General features: G+C 50.1%; 1 protein-coding gene across 1 annotated transcript; it reads left to right on the top strand.

The window, feature by feature from the left end:
• Positions 1 to 5,778: 5,778 nt before the first annotated feature.
• LOC129040119 (microtubule-actin cross-linking factor 1-like) lies at positions 5,779 to 26,859 on the top strand. Its single transcript, XM_054494042.2, has 4 exons — positions 5,779 to 5,822; positions 7,973 to 8,027; positions 8,777 to 9,048; positions 26,714 to 26,859. The coding sequence occupies exons 3-4, from the start codon at positions 8,829 to 8,831 to the stop codon at positions 26,857 to 26,859; spliced, it is 366 nt and encodes a 121-aa protein (XP_054350017.1). The 5' UTR covers positions 5,779 to 5,822; positions 7,973 to 8,027; positions 8,777 to 8,828.

The raw sequence follows: 26,859 nt of genomic DNA, 5'->3' as shown, positions 1-26,859 counted from the left end.
CTTTTTCTTTGCTCCCTCTCAGGGTACCCTGTACTTCCCCCATCTCAGCACAAATCAAACTGAAGGGTAATTTTGCCCTTTTACTTGTCTGTCTCCCCACCTAGACTGTGAGCAGCTCGAGGACAGGGACCATGTCTGTCTGATTCTTTTTTTTTTTTTTTCAAGACGGAGTCTTGCTCTGTCACCCAGGCTGGAATGCAGTGGCGTGATCTCGGATCACTGCAACCTCCGCCTCCTGGGTTCAAGCAATTCCCCTGCCTCAGCCTCCCAAGTAGCTGGGATTACAGGTGCACGCCACCATGCCCAGCTAATTTTCTTTTCTTTTTTTTTTTTTTATTTTGAGATGGAGCCTCTGCTCTGTCACCCAGGCTGGAGTGCAGTGGTGCAATCTGGGCTCACTGCAAGCTCTGCCTCCAGGGTTCACGCCATTCTCCTGCCTCAGCCTCCCGAGTAGCTGGGACTACAGGCGCCCGCCACCATGCCCAGCCAATTTTTTTTTTGAGATGGAGTCTTGCACTGTTGCCCAGGCTGGAGTGCAGTGGCGCGATCTCTGCTCACTGCAAGCTCCGCCTCCCAGGTTCACGCCATTCTCCTGCCTCAGCCTCCCTAGTAGCTGGGACTACAGGCACCCGCCACCATGCCCGACTAATTTTTTGTATTTTTAGTAGAGACAGGGTTTCACCTTGTTAGCCAGGATGGTCTCGATCTCCTGACCTCGTGATCTGCCCGCCTCGGCCCCCCAAAGTGCTGGGATTACAGGCATGAGCCACCACGCCTGGCTAATTTTTGTATTTTTTGTAGAGACGGGGTTTCACCATGTTAGGCAGGCTGTTCTCGAACTCCTGACCTCCTCATCCGCCTGCCTTGGCCTCCTAAAGTACTGGGATTACAGGCATGAGTCACCTGGCCCGGCCTGTCTGATTCATTTTTGAATCACTAGTACAAAGCTAGATGTTGTTCTTTTTGTGAAAAGTTGCCCCTTCAGGCCCCAAAGAGGACCTTATCAGGCATTTGGGGTGTGAAGTTCCAAGGCCACTTGCTTCTGGAGGGAATGAGTAGTGGCCTGCAGTTGAAATGAGACAGAGTGGTGGGAAGCACTCATCAGACCTGTGGGATGTTGCGGACGGAAATAATTTTTAAGTGCCTGCACCTCTACCATCCTGTGAATCCTCAAGGACAAGGACCTGATTGGAGTCACTTCTGTGTTCCCGACAGAACCCAGAACTCTCCCCAGGACATAGCATTCCTCAATAAAAGATTGCTGAAATGAACCAAAGCCCAGTAGCTCAAGGTTACTGGCCAGCTGCCAGCAGCGAAAAGCTTGGCGAATCTCCCCATCAGCTCAGTCCCAGGGTAGCACTGTTGGAGCCGGAGAAACAGCCCTGGGAAGACACAGCTGAATGTCCTAAGTCCGACATCCAGAAGCTTCCGGAAGCTCCACTCACAGCTCACAGCATGAATAATTTAGGACAGGACTGGTGGTCAGATTTGGGAAGGGCACTGAGGTTGGAGAGGAGAACCTCTTAGGTGCCCTCTCAGCCGGGCAGCCGGGCCTTCTGGCTTCCCAGGTGACTGCACAGCCTCCGTGAGCCCTCCCAGCTGGCCCTGCCTGCTAAGACCCTGCCCACAGGACCTGGCCCTGTGGAAGTTCAATTTCACACCCAGGCCCCCCACACTCTTCCTGTGCATGCAGCTTGGCTTCCCTTGGTGTTCATCTTCCCCTCTCACCAGGGAAGGACTGTGGCACTTACTTCTCTTCTTCTTTCTTCCTCTTCCTCTTCTTATTCTTATTTGTAGACAGGGTCTCGCTGTGTTGCCCAAGTTGGTCTCAAGCTGCTGGAGGCCTCAAGTGATCCTCTCACCTCAGCCTCGAAAAGCAGTGGAATTACAGGCATCAGCCACTGCGACTTGGCACTCATTTATTTATTTATTTATTTTCTGAGACAGAGTTTCGCTCGTCTCCCAGGCTGGAGTGCAATGGCGCAATCTCGGCTCACTGCAACCTCTGCAGTGAGTTCAAGTGATTCTTCTGCCTCAGCCTCCCGAGTAGCTGGGATTACAGGCACCCACCACCACCCCCAGCTAATTTTTGTATTTTCAGTAGAGATAGGGTTTCACCATGTTGGCCAGGCTGGTCTCAAACTCCTGATCTCAGGTGATCTGCCCACCTCAGCCTCCCAAACTGCTGGGATTACAGGCGTGAGTCACTGCGCCCGGCGACACTCATTTCTAAGTGAAAATGATTCTTCAGCTTCATGCCTTAGTGCCTTTTAGCCCACCCCACAGGATCTTTTTTATTTTTATTTTTTAAATTTTATTTTTTATTTTTTTGAGACAGAGTTTAGCTCTTGTTGCCCAGGCTGGAGTGCAATTGTGTGATCTCGGCTCGCCGCAACCTCTACCTCCCCAGTTCAAGCGATTCTCCTGCCTCAGCCTCCTGGGTAGCTGGGATTACAGGCACGCGCCACCACGCCTGGCTAATTTTGTATTTTTAGTAGACATGGGGTTTCTCCATGTTGGTCAGGCTGGTCTTGAACTCCTGACCTCAGGTGATCAGCCCACCTTGGCTTCCCAAAGTGCTGGGATTACAGGCATGAGCCACCGTGCCCGGCATATTTTTAAAATTTATTTGTTTGTTTCCTTTTTTGAGATGGAGTCTTGCTCTGTTGCCCAGGCTGGAGTGCAGTGGTATGGTCTCAGCTTACTGCAACCTCCACCTCCCAGGTTCAAGCGATTCTCCTGCCTCAGCCTCTTGAGTAGCTGGGATTACAGGCACATGCCACCACACCCAGCTAATTTTTTTTTTTTTTTGAGATGGAGACTTGCTCTGTCGCCCAGGCTGGAGTGCAGTGGCATGATCTCAGCTCACTGAAACCTCCGCCTCCCGGGTTCAAGCGATTCTCCTGCCTCAGCCTACCGAGTAGCTGGGATTACAGGTGTGTGCCACCACACCTAGCTAATTTTTGTATTTTTAGTAGAGACGGGGTTTCACCAAGTTGACCAGGCTGGTCTCAAACCCCTGAACTCAGGTGATCTGCCCATCTCTGCCTCCCAGTGCTGGGATTACAGATCTGAGACACCACACCCGGCCTACTCTCTGCCTCTATGAGCTCAATATTTTTAGTTCCACATGTAAGTGAGATTAGGCAGTATTTATCTTTCTGTGCCTGGCTTATTTCACTTAACAGTGTCCTCCAGGTTAATCCATGTTGTCACAAATGACAGGATTTCTTTCTTTCTTTCTTTCTTTTTTCTTTTTTTTTTTTTTTGAGACAGCGTCTTGCTCTTGCCCAGGCTGGAGTACAGTGGCTCGATCACAACTCACTGTAGTTTCAAAAGCTCCTGGGCTCAAGTGATCCTCTTGTCTTAGCCTCCAGAGTAGTTAGGACTACAGGTGGAAGCCACTATGCCCAGATAATTTATTTTTATTTTTTATTTTTTTGTAGAGTTGGAGTCTCCCCATGTTGCCCAGGCTGGTCTCAAACTCCTGGCCTCAACCGATTCTCCCACCTTGGCCTCCCAAAGTGTTGGGATTACAGGTGTGAGCCACCACACCCAGCCAGGATTTTCTTCTTTTTAAAGGCTGAATAGTATTCCATTGTCCCATAGGAACTTTAGAATCAGGCTGTAGAATTCTCTGGTGCTGAGGCCTCTGCAGGCTTCTGTGGAGAAGATATCCCACAGAGGGACCTGCACTTAGGCAGGTTACAATTGCGGTCTCCTGATCTTTCTCCAGAAGCCCCAGAGGTACCTGTGGTCTAAGGAAAAGAACGCTTGGCTGAGTCATAGGACCTAGATTCTTTGCCTTGGCTTCAGACAGTAGAGAGCAGTGGTTAAAGCATGAGATTTGGAGACAGGCTTGGAAGAGAACCCGAGCTCCAACACTAGTTTGCTTTGTGGGCTTCAGCAAGTCATTTAACCTCTTGAAGTCTCTGTTTCCTTATTTGTAAAATGAGAATAATAAAGGTAACTACTGTACAGGGTTTTTGGGAAGACTTAATGAGATAATATATGCAAAATGCCCAGGACATTGCTTAGCACTTAGTAGGAGTTTAGTAAATGGTGGTTGCTTTCCCTTAATATGAAACAGTGCCTGCAAACACAGAAACTTAGCAAGTTTCAGTGGGTGGAAAACATCTCTTCCCATCTCTATCTTCCCTGCTCCAGTTGACAGCCTCATTACCTTTGGCTGGGACTAGTACAGTAGCCTCCTAGCATAACCATCCACACCCATCTGGTACCTGTCCTTGGGTTACTTTTGCTGTTACTTTGACACCTTTCTTGGCTGCTTATAATCATTAAATTTAGGCCAAATTTCTTTTCCTTCCCTCCTTCCTTCCTTCCTTTCTTCCTCCCTTCCTCCCTTTCTTGATGGAATTTTCACTCTTGTTGCCCAGGCTGGAGTGCAATGGCACAATCTCGGCTCATCACAACATCCGCCTCCCGGGTTCAAGTGATTCTCCTGCCTCAGCCTTCTGACTGGCTGGGATTACAGGCATGCGCCACAACACCTGGCTATTTTTTTTGTATTTTTAGTAGAGACAGGGTTTCTCCATGTTGGTCAGGCTGATCTCAAACTCCCGACCTCACGTGATCTGCCAGCCTCGGCCTTCCAAAGTGCTGGGATTACAGGCGTGAGCCACCACGCCCAGCCAATTTAGGCCAAATTCCTTAGCTCAAGGGCCTTTGTAAATTGCTCCAACACATTTTTTTTTCTCCCAATCATTATGGTGAAAAAGAACAGAATGTGAAATCTGAAGACAGGGTTCCAGTCCTGGGACCATCTACTTTCTCCCTGCATGACTTTGAGTAAATCATCTCAGTTCTACTTCTATACATTAGAGATCGTAATACTGCCTCATGGGATGCATCCATCTTTCCTGCTGGGCTGTGAGCCCATGGTCAACAGGCAGGGATGAAATGCATCTTGCTCACACTGTATCTTCAGTACCCTGCATGGGGCCTGACACCGGGTAGATGTTCAGCACGTATTTGTTGAATGAATGAATGAATGAATGAATGAATGAACAGGGTTGTGAGGACTGGATTTGGCATGATCCAGGTAAAGCGCCTTGCACAGTCACCAGGAGACACGCCCATATGGTAGCTGTTGCTACGCAGGTTACTAAGTGGAATGACTTTAGACACATTACCTCTCTCTCTGGAAACATTCACATATCTGTCCTAGGAGAGGATAGAAGGGACTCCTGCCTCGTTTTGTGCATCATTAGGTCGTGCGTGCAGAAGGAGCTCAATAAATGCTTCCTCGGTGGATAAAGCATCTCCCAAGGCTCCACTTGGGGCTAGCGCTGTCTAAAGAGACTGAGTTCCCTCGCTGGGGCCTGGTTCTTTTCTGCTCTTTACCCTGCGGGGAAGATGAGGCCTTCTTTGGGTCCCTCCTTCATTCAGTTCCAGAAGCCCAGCGGATAGTTGGGCCTATAGGACCCGCAGGATCTGCAGGACGCTCTCCGGGAGCTGGAGCAAGAGCGCCAAGGGCGGGGATGGAATGTGGGTTTAAGGGAAACGAGTGAAAGAGGGGTGGGTATGGAAAAGGGTGGTTTGAGAACCAGGGTCCGGGCAGAAGGACAGCCCGGCAGCCTGAGAGAGCGACTGGGGGGGCGGTGAGGAGCTCCAAGGGGGCGGGTCGGCTGAGCAGGCCCAGGGTCAGCTAGCGGCCGCAGGGCCGGGGCGGAGAGGTCGCGGGGCAGAGGGCGGGGAATTTGGGGGTGTGGTTGGCCTGCGGGGGACAGCGGAGGCCACCAGGGAGGAGTTGCAGAGGGGAGAGACCGAGGGAGGGCCTGGTGGCGGCCAGAGGACGCGAGGTCAGTGAGGAGGGGGCGCCGGGCGACGGATTGGCAGGGGCGCGCGGAAGCGCAGGGGTGGGGTGCAGGGCGGGGGGAGCGCGCATCGGGGGGCGGGGGGCGGTGTCGGCGCTGGGAGTGGGGGAGCGGGTTGGGCGGCTGCGCCGGCTCTGCTTCAGCCGCTGCCGCTAGGGCGCGGGGGGCGGGGGGCTCGGCGCCGCGAGCTCGGCCATTGTGGGAGCCGCTCCCCTCGGCTCCGCCACGCTCCCCTCGACTGCGCTCCAGCGTGGGGCGCGCCCGGCCGCCGCCGCCTTCGCTGCCGCCACGGGCCCGTCTTCTTCCTCCTTCGGCTCCCAGGGTAAGGCGCGGGGCGCGGGGTTGGATGCAGGCGCACTGCCCGCTGCGCGGGATGCGCAGCGGCGGCTGGGGAGCGGTGATTGATCGCCCCCGGCGGCCGCGCCCCAGCTCCCGGCAGCCGGCGGCCGCGGAGAGGCGGCTTGACAGGCGCGGGCACAGCGGCAGTGCGGGCCTCGCACCTGCAGCCCCCGCGGCCGGCGCCGGGGAGCGGCGAAGACACGGAGCTGGGGTTTCCCCTCTGCGGGCGCTGCCAGGGTGGAAGGGAGGCGTGTTCCCCAGGAAAATGGGACACGGAGCCCTGCAGGGGCCGGGCGCCGGACCTTAGGGAGCGGGCAGGGCTGGGCGGGGAAGGTCGCTTCCCGGCCCCAGGGCTCGGCCGCTGGCCCCAGCGCCCTGTCGGTCCTCGGTCGCGCGTCCCCGCTCTTTGTCAGCCACGCTTGGCGGGCGCGCGGACCCACCCGCGCCGCCCCAGGCTCGCGGGCGCGCCCCTCCTCCACCGTGGGGAAACGGGTGGGGGCCAGGTGGGGAGGGTCGCAGGGGGTGAGAGCACCTGGTGAGGTGCCTGTCGCCGACCGGCCTGCGGCCTAGGGGGTGGGCTGGGGCTTGGGCGGGCACTCCTGTGAATCTCGGGGATTGATGGAATGGCCCAGGTGACCGAGGGTCGGGCGGGAGCCCGGAGGTCAAACAAGTGTTTGTGAGGGGCCGGCGATTGACGGGGTAGAGCCCAGAAGGGACGCTTTCTCCGGGAGGAGGCCTTGGGAGAGCCGGCCTTTGTAGTAAAATGGGCGTCTTGGAGAGGAATGGGCGGTTCTGGGATGAAGCAGGTGGTCTGAGAGGAGGGGCATTTTTCCTGCCCCCGAGCTGAGGGTAGGGATGGAAGCTTGGCCTGAGTTTCCCAGAGGTTGAGGCTGTCACTTCAACACCTGCCCTGGCACCAGAAGGTAATGGGAGAAGGGGTAAGAGCTAAGATAAAGGGCAAAGCTGTGCCAGGACCTGGGTCCTTTCCTTTCTGCTTCCTGTGGCTAGATCCCTTCTAGATGTTCTGTGGGAAGAGGGCTCACATGCTGCTGGCACAAGGGGTGCCCTGGCAGGGAGGCTCTGCTGCCCGAGGCTGCCTACAGGCCTCCTACACCGTTTTTATGTTTCTTTTGTTATCTCTTTGAATTCTGTGCCTATGGTGGGGATCTGCCAATGACCCAGGAGGCTGTCTCTGCCCCTTGCTGCCTCTAGGCTGAGATTCGAGAGTCCTGGAGGAGCTGTGGCCACGGACCCATTGTGTCCAGCCATGTAGGCTACCTCGCTGTCTCTACACAGCCCTGTGTATTCCCTATAAGGGAAAATCAACAGCTGCTGCCCTCCCTGGACCCTACAGCCAAAGTCAGAGCTGGGTACCCGGGTTGGCTTTGGGGCCTGTAGGAAGGCTGGTAGCTGAAGGCACATACCATTCGCGCTCTGATGGAGCCCTTGGGGTGGTGGGCCATGTGTAGCAGATGGTTCTGGGAAGTGAGCTTGACCTGGCTGAGGGAAGGCTGCCCAGTCTGGCTGGTGGAGCCCAGCTGGCCTTAGAGCAATTGTATTTTCACTCAACTCTCTCCACTAGCTAAACTGACCAGAAAAAATGGACTTTCTGTCCCATCCCCCCACCCCATCCTCATGCTGTGCCACTTATTCCCACAACAGCCCTTGGAATAAGCAAACGAACATTTAATCTAATGCCTGCTGGGTGCCATGCATGGCATCAACCAGTACTACATTTGCATTTGACAGTGTTCTTAAAACATCCTCTGAGGTGGAATATTACCCCCATTTTGCAGATGAAGAAACTGAGTCTCAGAGAGGTGAAGTGACTTGCCCAAGATCACAGCAATTGTAAGTGGCCAAACCAGAATTTATACCCAGGTCTGTCTTACTTCAAGTCTAGTACATTTTCTAATATATCTGCTGGAGACAGAGTGGGAGAAACCAGGGAATTTCTGCCTATTCTAGCCCATGGTTTGCTTCATGCCTGCTATTGAGATCATGCTTTAGCTTTTTGAAAATACTTCCCATCTGTTGCCCCACTTTATCCTTATAGCATTCCTGGGAGGTAAGTAGAACAGGAATATAATAATAGATACTGTGTATTGAGTGCTTACTGGGCAGTAGGCACTATTAAGCACTTTACATGCAAGATTAAGCACTTTACATGCAGAACCCAACCCTCTAGGGCTAGGTTCTAACTATCATCATCCCCATTTTGTAGATGAGGGTGTTGAGGCTCAGAGAGATTAAATGGCTTCTCTAGGGTCACACAGCTAGTAAATGGAGTAGAATTTAAACCCACAGCGTTCTGTCATGGGATCTGTGAGCTTAATCCTCCAAATGTGCCAAATAGCAATAATAATAGTTCCTAGGAATAGGAGCTAACTTTTACATGATGTTTTAAGATTTATAGACATCATCACATATAATATCCCCCAAACCTTGTGAATTAGTTTTGGGATGTATTATTTTCGTCCTATTTTCCAGGTGAAGAAACTGAGGTACAGATAGGCAGGACTAGAACCTCTGCTTCCCAAGTCCCAGTGTTCCTTATGGGACCCCTTTTGTCTGCTCACATTCATCCCTTTCTCCTTCAGATCACTTCTCCCTGGGCTCCCAGGCCCTCCTGCGGCAGCCCCCACCTGGGCCATGTCTTCCTCAGATGAAGAGACGCTCAGTGAGCGGTCATGTCGGAGTGAGCGGTCTTGTCGGAGTGAGCGATCTTACAGGAGCGAGCGGTCAGGGAGCCTGTCTCCCTGTCCCCCGGGGGACACCTTGCCCTGGAACCTGCCACTGCATGAGCAGAAAAAGCGGAAAAGCCAGGATTCGGTGCTGGACCCTGCAGAGCGTGCTGTGGTCAGAGTCGCTGGTAAGAGAGGTCCCCCAGCAGGCTGGATGCTGTGGGTGTGAGGGAGGAATGGGCCAGGGTGCAGCAGCTGTGTGGGGAGCCGAGGGGTCCTCACCAGGGTCTCTGACAAAGCAGCCATAATCTGATTTGTTATTATTATTCTTGGAAAGATGTTGAAATAGCATTAACAGAAAACCCCAAAGAGGAAAATCTGCCACCCCTTGCTCACATGAGACCTGTTTTCATTTCTGCACCTTCTTCCCTGTCTTTGTCCCCATTCAGTTATATTTTCTATGCAGTTGCCTTCATGGCTTAGGTACCATTCTGCATCTGACTCTTTTCAGTTACTCTTATATTAAAAAGATTTTCCATATTGCACTTTAGACTTTATGGTTACCATTTCTAAAAGCTGTCTATTTCATGACTTTCTAAATCCTACTCTTTTTTCACTTTTTGGCTATATTAGACAATGCTGCTGAGAACATGGTTAAGAATGATTTGACTTCTGTTATTTCCTTATAATGAAATCCTTGGAGAGTACAGTTTTACTTGTATCGCCTTCCAAAAGTGTTCTACATGCTGACCTTTAACACGTCAGCATGACTTGAAGCCTGGGGCTACCTCCTGTGGTGGGATGTGCCCAGCTGTTTGCCAAGCAGCAGTGCAGTGCTGTAGTTATGAGTGTAAGCTTTGGAATCAGAGAGGGTAGGGTGCTGGATCATGGCCCTGACACTGACCAACTGTGTGACTCTGGGCAAGTCCCTTATTCTATCTCAGTGTCACTTTCCTTGTCTTAAGAATGCCCACTGTGCAGGGATGTCTTGAAGGTTAGATGAGACAATGTGTGGAAAGCCCTTAGCACAGTTTTTGGCTCAATAAAGGAGATGCCTCCACTGAAGGCATCCACAGCTGCTCCCCGAAGTCTGCTCAGCATCTCAGCAGGGTGTTGGTGTTACAGTACAGATAGGAAGATGGAGCAGTGCCTGCAGCTAATTCAGTGACATCACCCACTTTCAAGCCATCACCAAGGCCTGTACTGCTACCTTCTTTGTGTCCCTCAAATAATACAGCCACCCTCTCCACTGTGTCATCTCTCACCTGGACCTTCCAATGAGCATTTAATAGCTCTTCCTCTCTTAGTCTTGCCACCATCCTCCACATGACTAATAGAGTATTTTTTTCTAAAATACAAACCTCAAGAACACATATTCTATTTTATGAAATGAAGTGTTGCCCGTACAACACTTCATTAAAAATACAATAAAAAATAAAATAAAACACAAACCTAATTCTATTACTCAGCTGCTTAAAAACCACCTTTGGCCCCCCATTGCCTGTGGAATAAAGGCTTCAGCATAAAGACCCATCAAAATTACTTACCTCTTCAGCTTCACCTGCCACCACCTCTACCCCCAATCACCCTGCCACAGTACACTGTAACTTGCCCCCCAGAGGGATGCATCTTGCAGGATGAAACCACCACACTTTAATTTTCTTCTCTGCAAGATGCTGGTAAACCCTCCTCCTCTTTTAAGTGCCGCCTCCTCTGTCCTTAATGCCCCCAGTGGTATCCAAAGCTTCCTCCTCCGCTCTCACAGTCATACTTTTCTCTCCTCCATGTTCCCTTGTTCAATGTAGCAGTTAACCCACAGGGTGCCCATCACTCCCTTAGAAGAGTGAGCAATTTGGGACATGTCTTATGTTTTGAGCCCCCAAGGGCTGCACAGGGCCTTGTACATGCTAGAGATCAATCGGTATTGAATGACTGAATGAATGCTGAATGCGTGTTTTGAGGATATTATGTGATGTGACAGATTGTGATCCAGAAACAGGCACTGAGCTACAACGGAAAGTTAGAGAAAGGCTTATGTGGGCTCAGGTAATCAGGAAAGGACTTTAGAGGGAATGAGCTACAAGTGAGGAGACAGCAGTGGGGCCTGGAAGGCAGGAGGGAGATTTGGAGCTCTTTCTAGTGGGCAACGAGGAGTCCTTGGAGGAAGTCCATCTCAAAACCTTTGGGCCTGCAGCATCAGCGAGTAACAGAATTTTAGAGCTGTCCCTAGGGTGCAGGAAGGGCTTTACTTGTCCCCAGTCTTGAAGGGCCATAACTCAGGGCCCTGATGACTCATAAACCTCTTTCTCCTGAAGAGAGAGTGGGCTGCCTCATTCTTCCTTCTTTATGCCCTCTGCCTCCATCCCTTATCACTCATGCATACTTAGATTGCTTTGTGATGATTTCCACTTCCAGTCTTCTCTGAGGAGGCCCATGGGATGACTTGCTTGCTGCTTCAGATTTGGAGTCTAGAATAGAAGTGGAGTGGACTCAAGGAGGCTTAATTTTACGCAGGCAAGGCTCCTAAGGACCCTGCTGAGTCAACTGAGCAAAGGAATGGTGGGTGCTGCGCTGTGCTGTGTTTCTGGCATAGATGCTGATCTCCTTTGCATCCTGACACTGCTGAATGCCTCTTTTGAGGAGGGGGCTGGGCCAGTGAGGCTGAAAATGGGGAGACTGCCATGGTTAAAAATAACTTGTGCACTGCAGTTGGGCGTGTTTCTTTAGCAGGAGAGGAGAGAGGCAGCAGAGACGAGGCGGGACTGCGACTTTAGGGTCTTGCTGAAATCTTCATGTGATTTTAGAATGCTGTGGGGGCTCCACCAGAGTAATGGAAAAGGCAGCCTTAGCTCTGCAGGGACTCCTTCACAGGAGGTGCAGGAGGGGCATGTCTGGGAGACCCTGGATGCTCTGAAGCTCTCTGAAGCAGAACTTTAATTGTGGGAGGAAATGAAGTCAGTCTTACGCTGGAAGCCAGCTGTGGCCTGTGCAATTTTCTCCTCCCCCTGGATCTTGCTTATGAAGCCAAGTGGGGGTGTCTGAATCACTCTCACCAAATAGAGATCTTCCCTTTCCCTGGCCCACTCCGTGTCCTGAGCTGGTCTTAGGGCCTCGCCCTTGCTTGAGAGGCCTGATGGGGCAAGCCTGGTGGTCACACATGTCAGAGTAGAGAGGGGTGTCGGGGCTGAGAAACCTGCTGATTTCAGTCTACAAAGCCAAACAGGTTTTAGGGTGCTGAACCTTGTTCTTCCTCCCATCTTCCTGTTCTCATCCTTTCCCTCCATTTGTTTCTCCTTCTTCTTTGCCAGCCATATTCTCAACTCCCTAAGCCCAGCCACATCCAAATGTAACAAGAGTCACTAATGAAAGTGTCTTGTTTCTGTTTATCAGTTTTATGGTTTACACAGAGATTTCAAAATAACTCTGTTAGGCAGGACATATGTTAGCATCCGAGGCCCAGAGGGTTTAAGGGACTTGCCTATAGTTACACAGGACTGGTAAACACAGATCTTCTAACTCCAAGTACATTGCTATTTCTTTTTTTTTGAGACAGAGTCTCACTTTAACACCCAGGCTGGAGTGCAGTGGCGCGATCTCAACTCACTGCAACCTTCGCCTCCCGGGTTCAAGCAATTCTTCTGCCTCAGCCTCCCGAGTAGCAGGGATTACAGGCGTGTGCCACCATGCCCAGCTAATTTTTGTATTTTTAGTAGAGATGGGGTTTCACCATGTTGGTCAGGCTGGTCTTGAACTCCTGACCTCAGGTGATCCGCTTGCCTTGGCCTCCCAAAATGCTGGGATTACAGGCGTGAGCCACCGCACCCAGCCCTGTACATTGTTATTTCTATTTCCTTAGGCAATACCTGGCAACCAGGCCAGTCTGAATCTTCTGTAGTTGACAATCTAAATCTCCACACTCACCTGAGAGACTTGGTCACTTCCGGGAAAGGCCTCAGGATCCTGGTCTATAGAACTAGGAAAGGGGAGAGACAAAGATCTTGGAAAATTTGCCTCTTCCCCTCTGGCTCTCTGTCTTTAGTGAAGAGCAGTAGAAATATCCTTACTTAATGGTGGGGAGTAACAAGGAAGTGGGGCGCTAGGGAGCTTACTCTAGCAAGGAGTACAACCCCAAAGGGTAGAAACAAAGAGAGGAAGAAATGACGTATCCCTTGGGACCTGTGGGGAGTATGTTGAGAATAGGGTGCAAGACAGGGTGTCACATGGCTGTACCCTGCACAACCCTTGGGGGTGCGATTCACATCACATTTGTTGCCATTGCAGACGTGTACATTTATTATTACAAGTTTCCTGCAGATGGCAGTAACATATTTTGAAGAAGGGCTCATGTTTGGGCTAGGGCACGGTAGGGTGCAGGAAGATTCCACCATCTACCCATCAATCAGGTATTCATTCATCTAACATCACATAATCAGGACCCTCCCTGTCCTTGGCATTGATATTCAAAGATGACTGAAGATGTGGTCCCTTCTGCATGAAACTCAGTCTAGTGGAGAGGATAGAAGGGAAAAAAGGCCGGGTGTAGTGGCTCACACCTGTAATCTCAGCATTTCGGGAGGCTGAGGCAAGAGAATCGTTAGAGCTAAGGAGGTCAAGACCAGCCTATGAGACCCTGTCTCTATTTTTTTTTTAAGTAGTTAGAAGGGAAAAAATAATTATATCCCCGTATGAGTTGTGAAAAAGGGGAGTGCAGTGACTCAGAGCTAAGGATTGGACCCCTCTCTGGTTGTTTATTTATTCATTCCTTCAATTAAAAATGGGGTTAAGCTATGTGCCAGTAGAAAGCATCTTTGGGATTCATTCCTGGCAGTATCAGCAAATGCTGCTGAAATAATCATTCCCAACATCTGCTCCATTGTGGCCTTCTAGTCAGACGGCAATTGTCTCTCTGCACAGGCCTTGTTTCAGTTGGCTTTATATTCATGTTCATTGTTCCCACGTTCATTTCCCTCACCAGCTCTGGAGCTCTTTGTAGTCAGGAGTCCCATCTTACCCTTTTTGCCCCGGGACAGACAGCCATGAGAGCACTACCTGGTCAGAAGGTGGATCTTACTCCTCTGGGCCCATGTGTCTCTCCTCCAAGTTGGGAGCTCTGAGAAGACATCTCACAGGCACCTCTCTGCTTCATTCATTCATTCATTCATTCATTGAGTAAAAAAATGGATTAAGCTCCTGCCATGTGCCAGGCACTGTGGAGACAACTGAATCTGGAGTTACAAGACTTAGGCAAATGACCTTGCTTCTTGGATCCTCAGTTGCCTTATCTATAAAAGGGAGATGGTGATAAAGGGTGTAAAAGGGAAATGAACGAGAATCAGAATGTGCTGGAAAAACACAAGTTCACATGGCCCGTTACTGCACTTAGCAGTGTCATTCCTTGTAACCTCCCTGGCAGCTAGATGAGGCAGTGGAGACTCAGGAGGCCAGCAGTTTCCCAGGCCAGCAAAGAAGGAGCCCAAGCCTCTTATTTCTGTCCCCTTCTTTTGTTCTTTAGGCCTTTGTCAGGGAGCAGATGGAAGTGGCTTATTCTGGCCAAGCCGTGAGTGGGAAGAAGGGAATGCAGGGATGGGAAATGGAACCCTAAAGACAATCTCACTGGGAATCCTTACTCCTCAGCTGCCAACCTTCCTTGCCCTGAGGCTCTTCGAGTTTTGTATCCAGGAAGGCTCCTCCTCCTTCTCAGCTTCTCTACTTCTTCCTGGCAGTGTCCTCAGAGTCTCTGTCCCTGTCCTGGAGCTTGGTTTCAGTAGCAGCAGAGAAGAGCAGAGGAGAGTGCCCTGAAAGTGGGGCAGAATGAATTGTAGCTACACACCACCAGCTCAGCTCCAGCTCTTTGAAAGTAAATCTGGGTCACATTAGCTGTGGGCTGGAACATGACCACGTGGGCAGAATTCTGTGCAGGCAGCAGAAAAGACAGCCAATCTGTCCTTTCTGTGAGGTGCAGGGCCCCTGTGGGACCCCAGTTGGTGAGGGAAGGTGGTTTCTGGATTGCAAGGTGGAATATCATCTTAATGCCATCATGCTTTTCTAATGACATCCTAGGTGACATAGAGAAAGGTATGGAATGGCAGTTTGGTTCATGCCTTTCTGTTTGTTATGGGAGAAGCCAAGGCTGAAGGTAGGAATGCAGAGGAAGGACTGGTTACTTTGGGGACCGTGAAAGGCCATCATTTCTCAGTCTCATGGGCTCAGGGGTTAGATGCCACCAGAGTAGCTGACACTGCAGCAGGATCTAGGGCTGCACTTGTTCTTTATTTCAGCAGTCCTCCCCTTGAGGAAAGGTCTGTGAACAGATCCATCATCACTAAAGTGTTATATGGAGCCTGGCTGGCCTCCTCTTTCTGGTTGCTGTGGCTAGGGCCTGCCATGATTTGGCCCTGCCACTGCCTGTTGCCACATGTCAGTTAGAAGCCTACCAGCCTCTTTCTCTGTCTTGGCTTTCCTGTAGGAGCAGAATAGGTGTCCCTTGCTGGAATCTCTGCCTGGATCTGGGATACTGCTACAGGGAAGGTCTGAAGCCCCTATAACTTGAAGGGTGATGATTATGAGCTGAAGCTTCTGTCTGAAGCTGTGCTCCACCTCTACCCCAGAAGATACCAGGCTTTTGCCTTGTGGTCAGGAGAGGATTCTGCCTGGGGCCTCAGTGGATGTCTCTGGGATGCCCTCCCCCGCTCATTCACACATTTCCTCATGTGCTCACTCTTCCATTCATTCACGCAAAGGGCTAGCTTTGGGAGTCAGCTGGAGCCCTAGTTTCATTGCTCATTTGCTCATTGGGTGACCCTGGGATGTTAGTCACTTCATTGAGCCTCAGTTTCTTACAGTTAAAATGGAGGAGCAAGAGCACTACCTCAGAGACTTGCACAGTAGATTAAATGAGATAGTTGGGAGTAGGATGCTTGGCCCAGTACCTGCTATATAGTCAGCCCTTGATAATTTTTTTTTTGAGACAGAGTCTTGCTCTGTCACCAGGCTGGAGTGCAGTGGCGCAATCTCGGCTTACTGCAGCCTCCACCTCCCAAATTCAAGCGATTCTCCTGCCTCAGCCTCTGGAGTAGCTGGGACTACAGGTGCGCGCCAGCATGCCCAGCTAATTTTTGTATTTTTAGTAGAGACGGGTTTCACCATGTTGGCCAGGATGGTCTCGATCTCTTGACCTCGTGATCCGCCTGCTTTGGCCTCCCAAAGTGCTGGGATTACAGCCACTGCACCTGGCTGCCCTTGATACATATTAGCTCTTTTCATGAATATCATTCATTCACTCATACACTTGTTCATAGATCCATAAATGTGCTGATTTATCCCCTTGCTTATTCACTGATTACACACTTGCTTATTTAACAAATATCCCTAGGGCTACTTTGTTCTAGGCTCAGACTGCACTTCAGAGCCCAGCTCCTGCCTATGAAGACCGTTAGAATACAGCATGAACTGAGCTACATTGCAAGTCCAAAGAGTTTTGAGGAAGTTCTGGAAGGGAAGGGACTTCTACTCCTGCCCCTCCCTGGCGTAGAGCAATGATAGCATTTCTTCTGGGGCTGGGAAAAGAAATAGGAATTAGCCAGGACAACCTGAAGAGACAGGGCACTTCCCGGTGGTTTGCGTCTATTTTTGCTCTCCTTTCTTTGGCTTTAGTAGGAAGAAAAGAAGGAAAATGAAGAGAGAACAGCTGGTGAGAATTAGGAACTGAAGAATCTAGACGGTGGTTTGGGGAGTGAACTCTGGACTCAGTTTAGGAGCGCCTGAGAGCTGGTGCCAGCTGGGTTCCTCCGGTGAATAATAGCTGGTAAAGCCACTGTGTAGAGTCCTAGATGTGTGCCAGGCATTTTACATACATCATTTAATCCTCATAGAACCCTAGGAGGTAGTTGCTATTCTCAACAGAAATGTTAAGTAACTTGTCTGAGGTTATACACTGAGCAAATAATGGAGCTGGGATTCAGCATTACTTAATGTGCATGGCGCCCCCTGGCCCTCAACATGTACAATATGCCCTTTGGAGTTATTCAAGTGCTGAGTTTCTGATCTGCCTAACTCCAAAGCCCTGTCACTTTTCAGGATATTTCAAACATACTAAAGTAGTGAGAATAGTATAGTGAACCCCCATCACCCAGAAACAAGAATGATCAATTCATGGCCAATTTTATTTCATTCATACACCGCTGTCAGTGGAAAAAACACAGTTCCTGTTTTTTCTCTTTTCTTTTTTTTTTTGAGATGGAGTCTTGCTCTGTCGCCCAGGCTGGAGTGCTGTGGTGCCATCTCAGCTCACTGCAACCTCCGCCTCCCGGGTTCAAGCAATTCTCTGCCTCAGCCCCCCGAGTAAGTGGGATTACAGGTGCCTGACACCATGCCCGGCTAGTTTTTTTGTATTTTTTAGTAGAGACGGGGTTTCACCATCTTGGCCAGGCTGGTCTTGAACTCCTGACCTCGTGATCCACCCGCCTGGGCCTCCGAAAGTGCTGGGATTACAGGTGTGAGCCACCGCGCCCGGCCATTTCCTGTTTTTCTATTCTCTTACTTAACAATTAACACAGAAGACTTCTGTGACCCCAAGATATGTGGGGACTTCTCCCCACCAGCAAGTTAAACAATAGTTCTGCAGTGGACACCAGTGGGGTGTCCTCCAGTTCAATTACAACACTGTCTACCTGGAAATAGCATCAGATCTCACAGTTTGAGGGTTCAGTCCCCAAGACATTCCCTCACTCCACTTTTTTTTTTTTTTTTGAGATGATGTCTTGCTCTTGTTGCCCAGGCTAGAGTGCAATGGCGCAATCTCTGCTCACTGCAACCTCCACCTCCTGGGTTCAAGGGATTCTCCTGCCTCAGCCTTCTGAGGAGCTGGAATTACATGTGCGCGCCGCCACGCCTGGCTAATTTTTTTTTTTTTTTGAGATGGAGTCTTGCTCTGTCACCAGGCTGGAGTGCAGTGGTGTGATCTCGGCTCACTGCAACTTCTGCCTACGGGGTTCAAGTGATTCTCCTGCCTCAGCCTCCCGAGTAGCTGGGACTACAGGCATGTACCATCACGCCCAGCTAATTTTTGTATTTTTAGTAGACACAGGGTTTCATCATGTTGGCCAGGATGGTCTTAATCTTTTGACCTTGTGATTCGCCCACCTTGGCCTCCCAAAGTGCTGGGATTACAGGTGTGAGCCATCGCGCCCGGCTGAGGGATTCTTTTCTTTTTTTTGAGACAGAGTCTCGCTCTTTTGCCCAGGCTGGAGTGCAGTGGTGAGATCTTGGCTTACTGCAACCTCTGCCTCCCAGGTTCTCCTGTCTCAGCCTCCTGAATAGCTGGGATTACAGGCGTGCGCCACCACACCTGGCTAATTTTTGTATTTGTAGTAGAGACGGGGTTTCACCATGTTGGCCAGGCTGGTCTCGAACTCCTGACCTCAGGTGGTCCACCCACCTCGGCCTCCCAATGCTGGGATTACAGGCGTGAGCCATGGTGCCCAGCCCCGCCCCACTCCACTTCTAATGCCAATCACAAGACCCAGATTGTTTTTACCTGTGCTTCTGACTGACTGGCTATAAATGGGGTGCTGGCTGGGTGCAGTGACTCATACGTGTAATCCCAGCATTTTGAGAGGCCAAGGTGGGAGGCTCGCTTGAAGCCAGGAGTTCAAGACCAGCCTGGGTAATATAGTGAGACCCTGTCTCTACAAGAAATAAAATAAAATTAGCCAGGCAGGAGAATCGCTTGAACCTGGAAGGTGGAGGTTGCGGTGAACTGAACTCGTGCCACTGCACTTTAGCCTGGGCAACGAGTGAAATTTTGTCTCCAAAAAAAAAAAAAAGAAAAAAGAAAGAAAGAAATTAGCCAGGCATGGTGGTACATGCCTGTAATACCAGCTACTCAGGATGCTGAGGTGGGTGGATTGCTTGAGCCCGGGAGGTCGAGGCTGCAGGGAGCTGAGATTGTGCACTGCACTCTACCCTGGGCTACAGAGTGAGACCAGATCTCAAAACAAAACAAAAACCACAAAACACACAGAGGATACAGGTGAAGAGATGTAGAGGGCAAGGGCAAGGTATGCAAGAAGGAATGTGGAGCTTCCATGCCCTCCCTTGTATGCCACCCTTCAGGAATCTTCACGAGTTGTTATCCTGGAAGCTCCCTGAATCTTAGGCCTTTCATGGAGACTTCCTTGGGTAGGCATGATTGACAACCATGTAGAAATGTGATTGGGCAAAAAGGGTATGTCTAACACTAACAGTGTGGAAACCCAGCAAAGCCTGGCTGTTCGGATTCTTCTTGAGTTTTCTGTGCAGTATTCCTTCCCCCAGGGTATGGGGCAAGACTCCTGAAATAGGGGTCTCATAATTACAGTCAGAAATGTGGGAGAAGGCGGCTGGGCATGGTGGCTCACGCCTGTAATCCCAGCACTTTGGGAGGCCGAGGTGGGCAGATCACGAGGTCAACAGATCGAGACCATCCTGGCCAACATGGTGAAACCCCGTCTCTACTAAAAATACAAAAAAATTAGCTAGGCATGGTGGTGCGTGCCTGTAGTCCCAGCTACTCAGGAGGCTGAGGCAGGAGAATCATTTGAACCCAGGAGGAGGAGGTTGCAGTGAGCTGAGATCGCGCCACTGCACTCCAGCCTGGTGACAGAGTGAGACTCCGTCTCAAAAAAAAAAAAAAAAAAAAAGAAATTTTGGGGAAGGCTGAGAGTGGTGGCTCACACATATAATCCCAGCACTTTGGGAGGCCGAGGAAGGTGGATCACTTGACACCAGAAGTTCAAGACCAGCCTGAGCAACAACATAGTGAGACCACCATCTCCACAAAAAAAAATTAGTCAGGTGTGGTGGTGCATGCCTGTAGTCCCAGCTACTCGGGGGGCTGAGATAGGAGGATCCCTTGAGCCCAGGAGGTCATGGCTGCAGTGAGCTATGATTGTACCACTACACTCCAGCGTAGGCAACAGAATGAGATGCTGTCTCAAAAAAAAAAAAAAAAAAAAAAAGGCTGGGTGCAATGGCTCATGCCTGTAATCCCAACACTTTGGGAGGCCAAGGCAGGAGAATCACTTGAGTCTGGGATATCAAGACCTGCCTGGGCAACATAGTGAGACCTTGTCTCTACAGAAAATCAAAAAATAATCCAGACGTAGTGGCACATACCTGTGGACCCAGCCACTCAGGAGGCTGAAGTGGGAGGATCATTTGAGCCAGGGAGATTGAGGCTGCAGTGACCCATGATCGCACCACTGCAGCTGTGATCATCATCATCCAGCCAGGGTGACACAGTGAGACCCTGTCTCAAAAAAAAAAAAAAAAAAATTGCAGGAAAGATTGAGTCCTGCTTTGGGAGGAAAAAGAAACAGGTGAAAGGAGGGCAGAAGGTCAGAAAGATTCTGTTTTCTAAGACTTGATTTGCTTCTGAGGTCTACAGTGCCTCAACATTGTAGCAGAAAACTATGACAAGGGCTATAGAAGTTATGAGCCAGGAACTGTGGACGAAAAAACCCATATATTGCAACCCCACTTCTCCCTCCCCAGTTATGTATAAGAAAGTTCTGGTAGCTGGGTGCAGTGGCTCACGCCTGTAATCTTAGCTACTCGGAAGGCTGAGGCAGGAGAATCACTTGAACCGGGAGGCAGAGGTTGCAGTGAGTCGAGACTGTGCCACTGCACTCCAGCCTGGGGGACAGAGCAAGACTCTATCTCAAAAAAAAAAATCAGAAAGTTCCAGCAATCACATACTTTTACCTTCCTCAGTTTTTGTTTTTGAGACAGAGTTTTGCTCTGTTGCCCAGGCTGCAGTGCAGTGGCACAATTGTAGCTCACTGCGACTTCAAACTCCTTTACTTCCCTCACTTTTTAACCGTTATGTTATACTACCTTTCCTCTAGTAGTAAATATACCAGTTTATCTGCTTCAGAGTCCATATCTGAGGACTGGAACCACTGCCACCTGACCTACTGCCCAGAGTCTTCATGAGGGATTCTTTTTTTTTTTTTTTTTTGAGACGGACTCTTGCTCTGTCACCCAGGCTGGAGTGCAGTGGTGTGATCTCGGCTCACTGCAACCTCTGCCTCCCGGGTTCAAGTAATTCTCCTGCCTTGGCCTCCTGAGTAGCTGGGATTACAGGTGCCCGCCACCACGCCCGGCTAATTTTTGTATTTGTAGTAGAGACGGGGTTTCACCATGTTGGCCAGGCTGGTCTTGAACTCCTGACCTCAGGTGATCCACCCGCCTCAGCCTCCCAAAGTGCTGGGATTACAGGTGTGAGCCACCGTGCCCAGCCTCTTCATGAGGGATTCTAACACCCAGATGTTCAGGCTCCAGGGGCAGTGTGTCCCTCCTAGCGTTGCTTGGCTGATCCTCTGGTCCTTCCAGCTTGAGGTTCAGGCTCTACTCCCAGAACACACAGAGCTAGGCTAGAGCATATCTGGTTCCTGTTCTGCCAGTATAATTAAACTAAATATCCCAAAAATGAATTTCAAGGATTCAATCTTGACAGACTGAAGTCGAGTTGCAATAGGATTCAGGTCCTTAACATCATGGCGGGAGGATGGCACAGTGGCTCATGCCTCCAACCCCAGAACTTTAGGAGGCCAAGGTGGGTGGATCACTTGAGCTCAGGGGTTCAACGTCGGCCTGGGTTACATGGCGAAACCCCATCTCTACAAAAAATACAAAAATTAGCTGGGCGTGGTGGTGTACACCTGTAGTACAAGCTATTTGGGGGACTGAGGCTAGAGGATCACTTGAGCCTGGGAGGTTGAGGCAGCAGTGGGCCATGTTCATGCCACTGCACTCTAGCCTGGATGACAAAGTGAAACCCTGTCTCAAAAAAAAAAAAAAAAATTCATCGAGGGAATGAGTTCCATTTTTGTTATAGGGGCCTGTGCCCCAGGACTGCCCTGATGCTGGTGAACTGCTTCACGTGACTCTGATCTCAGCTGAGAGCACTGGCCACCACTCTCGAGGGCCTCTCCCGGCCTCAGTGATTTGTGCTCTTTCCAGGCTGCCTGTTAGTGCCCCTTTAGAGGTTTCTACCTTGAGGTGGTGTTGGATGGGGAGCTGTGGCTTCAAGTGAAGAGAAGTTTCATAGATTAAAAAAAAGCCACACCTCACAGTTTGGGGAACTTCCCAATTCCCCAAAGAGTATAGACTGCCTCAGAGGACCCACACAGGGTAAGACCCTGTCCTGCCTCAGAGCAGGAAGGGAGATTGGGTATGGTTCAGCAGGGCTCACATTAGCCTGATTCCTTAAAGAGTGAAGATAAAAACAGTTTTACTGACAAAGAAGCTGGGAGACAGCAGAGGGGCCAATACCTTTTATAACTGCTATTGTTAGGTTCTGAATGCCAGCCTTGGCGCTCAGCATCTTACACGCTGTATTTGACCTAATCCTCAAAACAACTTTAGGAGGCAGATGTGCTACAGCAGAGGAAGCAGAAACCCAGAGAGTTTGGTAACTTGCTCAAGGTCTCCCAGCCAGTAAGGGGCCAAGCTTGGAATGGTGCTAGCTCTGCCTAGGGCAACCCACTGCCTCCCCCATTACAAGGAATAGTTAGTTTAATAACAGCTAACATCTGTGTAGCACTTCAAGTTTCACAGAGTGCCTTAACACCCATTATCTCTACTGTGCCTCGGGAAGCCGGTGCGGTGAGGCCTTCCACGCCCCTTTGGGATAGCTGCATGTCAGGGGTCCAGCCTCTGCTCATTTCTCCCAGGAAGCACTGGAGATTATTTGGAATTGGCTCTGACAAGCCACGGGAGAGGCCTAGGGAGAGGCTGAGGTGGAGCGACTTGGCCAGTTGCTATGGTAACCCAGATGGCTGAGTAACCATGTTGAGGGTTGCTATGGTGATAGGCTGCTGGTGGCAGGGATCTTGTCTTCCTGGGTGGCTGGCACCCTCCAGGCCTCTTAAATTGAGATGTTGCACTTTCTGAACAGAAGAGGGCAGCATGAGAGCAGGCAAAGGCTTCTTACCCCAGAGCAGATTTGGGAACTTGAGGCAAAGCTTAGAAAGGGTTTCTAGGACCTGGGCAGAAAGGGAGCTTTGGCTGGTGCCCAAGAGGCTGGTGGAGTTTCACTTCTGAGACTAGAACTAGGTAATTTTCTTCCAAGAGCTGGTCAGAGGATAATGCTTGGGGCTGCCCCTTCAGTGCCTGGCATCAGCTACTATTGGGGAATATAAAAGGCACAGCAGACAGCTACCCTTGCAAGGAGGAATGGAGAGAATATGTGCATGTGTGCACACACACACCCTCACTACTAGCAAAGAATTTCTTTTTTTTTCTTTTTTTTGAGATGGAGTTTCGCTCTTGTTGCCCAGGCTGGAATGCAATGGCACAATCTAGGCTCACTGCAACCTCTGCCTCCTGGGTTCAAGCGATTCTCCTGCCTCAGCCTCCCAAGTAGCTGGGATTACAGGTGCCCACCATCACGCCCGGCTAATTTTTTGTATTTTTAGTAGAGACGCGGTTTCACCATATTGGTCAGGCTGGCCTCAAACTGCTGACCTCAGGTGATCTGCCCACCCCGGCCTCCCAAAGTGCTGGGATTACAGGCATGAGCCACCGCGCCTGGCCTAAGAATTTCTTTATAAAGCATCAATTAACACATAAAATAAGGCAACATGAACCAAAGGTGAAGAAGAGCTGGGAGTAAACTTTCTAGAGGTTGAGGAAGGAGCACTAGCAGAAAGAGAAATAATTTTGTACTTCCCTCTTTCCTCCCTACACATGAAGTGCCCTCAGCCCTTGACCACTGAGTGGACATTGAGTTGGATTCTCAATTGTCTTGAATCAGATCTGGCTCCCTCCCCCAACCCCCATAAGAGTTCAGTGAGGCATCCATTCCTTCAGCAAATATTTATTGAACATCTACTATGTGCAAAGTATTGTGTTAGGCCCAATGATGAAGAAAGATGAAATAGATGTCTTTGCCCTCAAGAACCTATAAAGTAGGAGGTTAAGGAGGCAGTGATACAGACATCCACAGTACATGTACCTGGAGTTCAAGACCAACATAGTGAGACCCTGTCTCTATAAAAATTTTTTTTAAAAAGCCGGGCACGGAGGTTCACACCTGTAATCCCAGCACTTTGGGAGGCTGAGGCAGGCTGACTACTTGAGCCCAAGAGTTCGAGACCAGCCTGGACAGTATGGTGAAATTCTGTCTCTACGAATAGTACAAAAATTATCTGGGCGTGGTGGCACCTGCCTGGAGTCCTCGCTGCTGGTGGGTTAGTTGGTGGGCGCGCTAAGGCAGGAGGATTGCTTGAGCCTAAGAGGCAGAGGTGTCAGTGAGCCGAGATTGTGCCACCGCACTCCAGCCTGGGTGATAGAGTAAGACGCTGCCTCTAAATAAATAAATAGAAAAAAAATTCATGTCATTTGGGGTGAACTTTCAAGGTAGACTTCAGTAGGTGGAGTTGGGGGATGGGACATTCTAGGCAAAGCCTCAGAGTCTGATTATAGGGAAAGGAGGTACACACAAGGGTGTCATTGGAGATCAGCCTGAAAAGGAAGATAGATGTCTAAATATGGGAGACTTGGAATTCCAGGCTTAGATAAGGGATGCTGTGAGACAAACATACTCTCTCCTTAAATACTCTAGCCTTCCAGCTAGTCAGCAGTCACAGACAGCCAAGTATTTTAGGATCATCTGGTTCACTCATTCATGCATTTAATCAGAAATTTAGGCCAGGTGTGGTGGCTCATGCCTGTAATCCCAGAACTTTGGGAGGCTGAGGCGGGCAGATTACCTGAGGTCAGGAGTTTGAGACTAGCCTGGCCAACAAGGCGAAACCCCATCTCTACGAAAAATACAAAAATTAGCCGGGGGTGGTGGTGGGCGCCTGTAATCCCAGCTACTCGAGAGGCTGAGGCAGGAGAATCGCTTGAACTTGGGAGGTGGAGGTTGCAGTGAGCCCAGACTGCGCCATTGCACTCTAGCCTGGGTGACAGAGTGAGACTCCGTCGCAAATAAATAACTAAATAAATAAAATTTTAAAAAAGTAAACAAATATACAAACGTGTGTGTGTGTGTGTATGTATATGTATATTTTTAGAGACCGAATTTTGCCATGTTACCCAGGCTGGTCTTGAACTCCTGGGCTCAAGCGATCCTCCTGCCTCAGCCTCCCAAAGTGTTGGAATTACAGGTGTGAGCCACCATGCATAGCATTAAAGAAATAGTTGGCCAGGTGCGGTGGCTCACGCCTGTAATCCCAGCACTTTGGGAAGCCGAGGTGGGTGGATTACCTGAGGTCAGTACTTCAAGACTAGCCTGGCCAACAAGGTGAAACCCCATCTCTACTAAAAATACAAAAATTAGCTGGGTGTGGTGGCGGGCGCCTGTAATCCCAGCTACTTGGGAGGCTGAGGCAGGAGAATCACTTGAACCCAGGAGGTGGAGGTTGCAGTGAGCTGAGATCACACCATTGCACTCCAGCCTGGGTGACAGAGTCAGACTCTGTCTCAAAAAAAAAAAAAAAAAAAAAAAAAAAAAAATTAAACCAATATACAAACGTGTGTGTGTGTGTGTATATATATGTGTATATGTATATTTTTAGAGACTGAATTTTGCCGTGTTGCCCAGGCTGGTCGTGAACTCCTGGGCTTAAGCAATCCTCTGGCCTCGGCCTCCCAAAGTGTTGGGATTACAGGTGTGAGCCGCTATGCACAGCATTAAAGAAATAGTTGGCTGGGTGCGGTGTCTCACTCCTGTAATCCCAGCACTTTGGGAGGCCAAGGTGGGTGGTTCACAAGGTCAGGAGATCGAGACCATCCTGGCTAACACAGTGAAACCCCTTCTCTACTAAAAATAAAAAAATTAGCTGGGCATGGTGGCGGGCGCCTGTAGTCCCACCTACTCGGGAGGCTGAGGCAAGAGAGGTTGCAGTGAGCCAAGATCACACCACTGCACTCCAGCCTGGGCGGTGACAGAGCGAGACTCCATCTAAAGAAAGAAAGAAAGAGAGAGAGAGAGGGAGGGACGGAGGGAGGGAAAGAAAGAAAGAAAAGAAAAGAGGGAGAGAAAGAAAGAGGCCGGGCGCGGTGGCTCACGCCTATAATCCCAACACTTTGGGAGGCCGAGGCGGGCGGATCACGAGGTCAGGAGATCAAGACCATCCTGGCTAACACAGTGAAACCCCGTCTCTACTAAAAATACAAAAAATTAGCCGGGCGAAGCGGCGGGCGCCTGTAGTCCCAGCTAATCGGGAGGCTGAGGCAGGAGAATGGCGTGAACCCCGGGGGGCGGAGCCTGCAGTAAGCCGAGAGCGCGCCACTGCACTCCAGCCTGGGCGACAGCGAGACTCCGTCAAAAAAAAAAAAAAAAAAAAAAGAGACAGAAAGAAAGAAAAGAAAGAAAGAGAAGAAAAGAAAAGAAAAAGGAAAGAAGAAATAGTTAATAAGTGCCCTAGTTGTGCCAGATCATTTGCTAGGTGCTAAGGATCCTGTGGTGAATTAGACGACAAACAGTCCCAGCCCTCAGGAGCTTACGATTTAGTAAGGATGAAAGACACCGTACCATAACTTCAAGTGTGATGAGTATTACCAAAGGGTAGAGGAGGACCTATTAATTGGAGGAGGGCGGGGGGGTCAAGGAAGGCTTTCCCCTGGGGAGTTTCAGCAGAAGCATGGGTAGGAGTGAGCCAGGCCAAAGGAGAGTGATGAAGGGTTATAATCTGGGAGGAAAGTTGGTTGGGTGGCCCTGAGGCGAGATAACACATTAGAGGCACTGAAAGAAATAGAATGTGGCAGGGCTTTAGGGATAGGGGTATTTGATGAGGCTTTAATTGGGAGGACACCAAGGGTAAAGGGCTTTAATTTTCCTGTATTACTCTTCTCTTCCACTAGATGCCCTTCCAAGTACATCCTTCTGCTTCCCCCATTGCAGCCTTCTTAGAAATGCAGCAGCAGTCTCACCCATCAGGAGCAAAAGAAAATCAAAGACCAAAAGGAGAAAGGCTCAGAGCTTTTGCGACTGTGTGGTCTGGCTATAA

Source organism: Pongo pygmaeus, chromosome 1, assembly GCF_028885625.2.
Source record: "Pongo pygmaeus isolate AG05252 chromosome 1, NHGRI_mPonPyg2-v2.0_pri, whole genome shotgun sequence".
Taxonomy (NCBI): Eukaryota; Metazoa; Chordata; class Mammalia; order Primates; family Hominidae; genus Pongo; species Pongo pygmaeus.
This window is presented reverse-complemented; position numbering and strand designations above follow the sequence as displayed.

What these genes read in the sequence shown, in the direction of transcription:
- LOC129040119 (XM_054494042.2), top strand. Translation starts at nt 8,829, where the DNA reads ATGTCTTCCTCAGATGAAGAGACGCTCAGTGAGCGGTCATGTCGGAGT. An exon ending in TGCTGTGGTCAGAGTCGCTG is followed by an intron (nt 9,049 to 26,713) that starts GTAAGAGAGGTC and finishes CTCTTCCACTAG; the next exon opens with ATGCCCTTCCAAGTACATCC.